The following is a 4,835-nucleotide window of genomic DNA, read 5'->3' as shown; positions in this document are numbered from 1 at the left end:
TGTGTGTGTGTGTGCCTGTGTCAGTGGTTGTGTGAGAAAGAGACAAATGGGGGATAAAGGAGAGATAGACAACATGATGTTTACATTAGGTCTGTTCTTTTGGGACTGTGCCAGCATCCAGCCATGCTGTGACACACATCACACGAGCAACCTGGTACCATTCATAATTACCCTCTATTCACAGAGGCCTCATTTAGCGTGCCATTATCAGAGATCATTGTTATTTCCCTCTATGTACGTATGGAATCCCAGTGAGACCAACATGTCTACCGTAGATAACAGTGCTATTTTGGTTAACCCCATTGTGTACATAATACTGAAGACATACAACCCAGAGAGAATTCCCATCAGTGATTTCTAAGGATTTAATAGAGCATCAGGGCATAGGAATCTTTTCTGGATAATTTTTTCGTCTCCATAACTAATGCTGGGAATATAATAATGTGTTTTTTGGGTACAGAATAAATCTCACCCAAGACATTTTTAAACTTATTTCCACCCCATTCACACTGTTCTGACTGCAAGCCAACAAAACAATCACCACCAAAAGGCTTTGCTGTGACCACATATCGCACTTGAATTAATGATAAGATATACAGAGAGGTGAAACTTTTCTCTCAACAGATACCTACACATATAGGGGAATACCAGAAATTCCTCAAAACCATGTAAAGCCAGAAGAACTTCTAAAAGTGTCTAGGTGGTAAACTAACTTTTAATACATAAAATACAGATATTGTCCAGTTTTCACATACTGGCGGGAGGCTCACCTCCATAGCTGTGAGAACTAAACATGGCTCAGGTGCGTGAGGCCAGCATGATGGATCATCCTGTTGTGAAGCTGCCCCTCTGCAGAGCCCCGAGAAGACAGCTGGGAGATAAGGCTGGCCCTATATGAGAGCACATCTCCTTTTCACATCGATCCTCGCCGCCACCAAGGCAGGAGGTCTTCACATGCCAAATGATAGAGGTAGAGGGAGGGCCAGGGTAAGAACAGAGAGAACAGTTTTGCAGGTTTAGCAGCCACCTTCTAGTGATAAAGACACTGGAAGATAAAACCCCTCTTGGCCTCGTGCAGATAAAAGAAAAACGGTGTAGAGCTTTGTTTTGGGAGAAAAATAACATTTTCAGCTCTCTAGTAGATAATGGTAATCTCTCCCTGGTTATAATCATCTCTTTATTTTTTTAGCACAGCCAAAATAGCAAAAACAAGCTTCACAAGAGTGCACGCATGAGAAATAATAAAATAACAGACTTGTTGTGGTCATTATGAACACGAGAAAATGTGATTTATAGCATTTTACAGTTAATTGACCTTGTATCTTGTGCCAGTAACTTGGCAGGAATAGCATCGCTGGAAGTCAATTAAGAATGAAAGGAGGCTTTGCTCTCAAAAAATGGCACTAGCTACAATTAGAATTCCTCTGGAGTTAATAAGCACAGCTGCAGGTCACAATCAACTGAAATGTTTTCTTGTAAAGTATGACATTAATTGACACATAAGATCTCACGTTTCAGTGTTGACAGCCACATATACGACTTCATTTTTGTTGCTGCTGTGTTGAAACAGAGCAATCTGTAATACACTAATGCCTATTATTAGTTGAAGAACCTGGATCAATCAACAAGGCTGTGTTTTTTATCAGATTTCGGAGAACTGTGAAAAGGTGATTTGCCACAAAATAACAATAATGAAAACATAATAGCAAAGAAAATTGCTTCTATTGTTTCTCTGTACGTGACAAATGAGTACGGAGAGTCAACTGCAGCAGAGACAGACACCAATCAGGAGCACAGTATAACCTGCTTTACAGGGCTTGCCTTGGTTATGGAGAAGCATGCTCGTGACCTCTGATCTCAATCACAGAAGTTCTTTAGATGGTTGTGCGCTGAGGGCCTCTCCATGTCATCGATACAGATTGGGATGCTGCACTGCTATGCAACAATGGCTGGAAAGTTTGCAGTCATAACCATGAATCAGGCAAGATGAGGGCCACTCCAGGCTGTATGATTAGATGTGAATAAGATTTCAACAGCTCTGCGTACACTCAAATGGTCACCATGTGCACTGAGAAGTTAACTGTGCTGTGTCTTTGATGTTGCTTTATGCACATCCTCTGCTTCTGATTACTCATATTTATATTCCCGGTGTTCAAATCTTAATAAATAAATAAATAAACACAGAAACAACTGCAAAGTTCATAATTCTGTCCTAATGTGTTTTTGTTTAATCAATTTCTAACTTCTTTAGAGAAGGACTATGTAATTTGGAGGAAAGGTCTGGCAGGTAAAAGTTTATACAATACAACATTTTAAACACCCACACAATCTATTTTTTAGTTCTATGATTACAAAAAACACAACTACAGCTAAATTAATATGGGATGCATACACATCTACTGTGATTCAGTAGGGAATATATGGCATATCAATGTCAGTGAAGGTTTCGTTCATTAATTACATTAAAGATAGCTAAAAAATGTCTGTGGCAGAGACCTACAACACATACTATATAAGCACATTTTTATTGATATATTAGATGAAATATATTGGGTCGATAAGACAAAAATGTCCAATGTCCTGGTTAGGATCACCCTGTACAACTGAAGGCTGTCAGACGATGGTGACACATTCAAAGTGACAACCAACACAGATGGATAAACAGATATGGCTGAAGCAGTGACCTTATTTCATTGTCATACCATTCCAACAGATCACCAAAAATTCCCCTTCGGACTAAAAATTAACATTCCACATCGGACTGGGTGCATTTTACCCCAACCTCTTCTTACTGTGGCCAAGAATGATTATTTCAATCATGTCAAAGTAAAAGTCAAATTTCAGAAAAGAACAGTGGGATTGGGCAGTAGTATTCTACTGGAGTTCCCAACCCATTATTCCCACCACACCACGCTCAGCTGCCTCCTGATTTCCTCCATTGCTTTGATGATAATGTTCTTCGGCAGACCACTAAAATAATGACCATCTCTCAGTGTGGCACAGTGCAAGGTTTCACTGCACTATGCTCTAATGTTTTGGCCTTACATTCAGTCACATTTACACAGACACTTGGAGCGAAATAGACACTAAAGTCTGCCATGAACCAGAACAATACGACAGAAGAATATAGATGTGCCAATATGATGAGTGCTGTTGAGTGGAACTTTAATTGCTTTAATAGCATAGGAACAAACAATGAGATTATATAATGAAAAAAAAACAAAAGGTGTTCACTCACCTCCTCCTCCTCCCAGAAGACTGGAGTTTGCTGAAAAGAGAAAGAAAAAAAAAAGAGTCAGTAAACTTCAAAGAGAAAGCAAATATGGATAATTCAACAGAATCAGCGAATTTTGGACATTAAAATTTGGATTTGTTAACTGCATAAGTGTGATTTTTCATGAATACACCTATTTGACCATATAAACTTCACCACCTAATCAATCACCTAATAATTTCCTTGAGATTGACAACAGAACAAAATGATTCATTCAGTTTATTTTCACAGCCCTCAAAAGAAAACCAGTTGGTATAAAGTGCAGAGAAGAGTCTGGAACTGTCTTGAATGATTATGCAGTCATATTACATGTTTTTTTGTATTACCTTCACAGTAAAAGCTGTAATCACACATTTGAATAGCTCTACCTAGCAATACAAGACGCATGTCTTGCATTTTTATGGTAGCTAACAACACCAAATAATCATCCAAAGGCAACAAGTAACAAGAATGTCATCCAATAATTTGTTTATCACATCTCCAAAAGGCAAAGTGATCATTGTGTGTGGCAGCGCTTTCTTTGAACATCGAATTAGCAAGTTGGCAACAAACATGTGTTTCAGGCAGCAGCTAATTTCAATATACAGGCAGATTTCTTCTTTGGCAACATGACAGAGGTTATGCTCAATAAAACACGTGGTTCATTAAAAGCAATTAACAGTGGCCTGGAGTTTGAAATTTAGAACTGTATCTACTACTGTACAACAGGGAAATACAGATTTTAACCATGGCTATGTGGGGTTGCTGGTTGTTTCTTTATGGAAACATGTCACAAATTGTTGGACTTGAGCAGAGAGGAGCTCTTTTGTGATCGTAAAGAGTTAGGTTTCGTTCTCATGTGTGACATAAATACGTAGAGCACCCTCAGAGGAAAGCCTTGTTCACTGTCATTCTGTTGTCAGTTTTAAGACAGTTTTATAGTATGACCGAGCCCTGTGTCATTCATGTCAATCCCCAACATGAACCGTCATTTACCAGTTCAATGGAAGGTAACGCCAGAGTTCTATCTAAGTGTATCATTAAAAATGAACGTATTTTAATTTTGCTCTGTCAGTTACAGACATCCATTGCACATGAGACAAGAAAGATTAGAGGGGATTTAAAGTACATCTGTTAATTTGGGTGCTACTGAAAGTAGGTAGCCTATGTGTTTGAAGTGTAGTTCATACAGCGGGCATTGGAAGTATTATACACTGCAACATGTCTTTAATGATCTTCAGTTGCAGCTACAGCATTGGTTATCATTATCTGTGAACACTACCCCATTAGAAGCTTATTATTTCTCGAAAACGTTTTGGTGCACAGGCAACAGATAATGAACATGTGGTATCAGGGAGAGCTCTCCAATCACAGCACAGTACTGTGGCTGTTATTATTTCTTTGTCTGATTACGTGTAGAAGGGGACTTCTGGAGTTCACGCAGTTTCCACACCTTTCTGTGGCACAACTATGGCTTTGCATTGTTCTCATTTGAGCACCACAAGAGTGGGCACAGGGACAAAGAAAGCTCTCCCACTGCAGAATTTGTTTCATCAAAGGGCTTTTGTTTGTGTGTGTGTGT

The 4,835-nt window shown here is 39.0% G+C and overlaps 1 protein-coding gene across 2 annotated transcripts in view; it reads right to left on the bottom strand.

Annotated features, from left to right (window-relative positions):
- Positions 1–4,835, bottom strand: part of macrod2 (mono-ADP ribosylhydrolase 2) — a 392,696-nt gene that overhangs the window by 268,982 nt on the left and 118,879 nt on the right. For both annotated transcript variants that reach the window (XM_035663177.1, XM_035663179.1), the window contains exon 4: positions 3,239–3,268. In XM_035663177.1, coding sequence (XP_035519070.1) covers positions 3,239–3,268 — 30 coding nt within the window. The remainder of the gene's footprint in view (positions 1–3,238; positions 3,269–4,835) is intronic.

This window comes from Morone saxatilis, unplaced genomic scaffold, assembly GCF_004916995.1.
Source record: "Morone saxatilis isolate NCDOM2014 unplaced genomic scaffold, NCSU_SB_2.0 Contig19, whole genome shotgun sequence".
In the NCBI taxonomy this organism is placed as follows: Eukaryota; Metazoa; Chordata; class Actinopteri; family Moronidae; genus Morone; species Morone saxatilis.
This window is presented reverse-complemented; position numbering and strand designations above follow the sequence as displayed.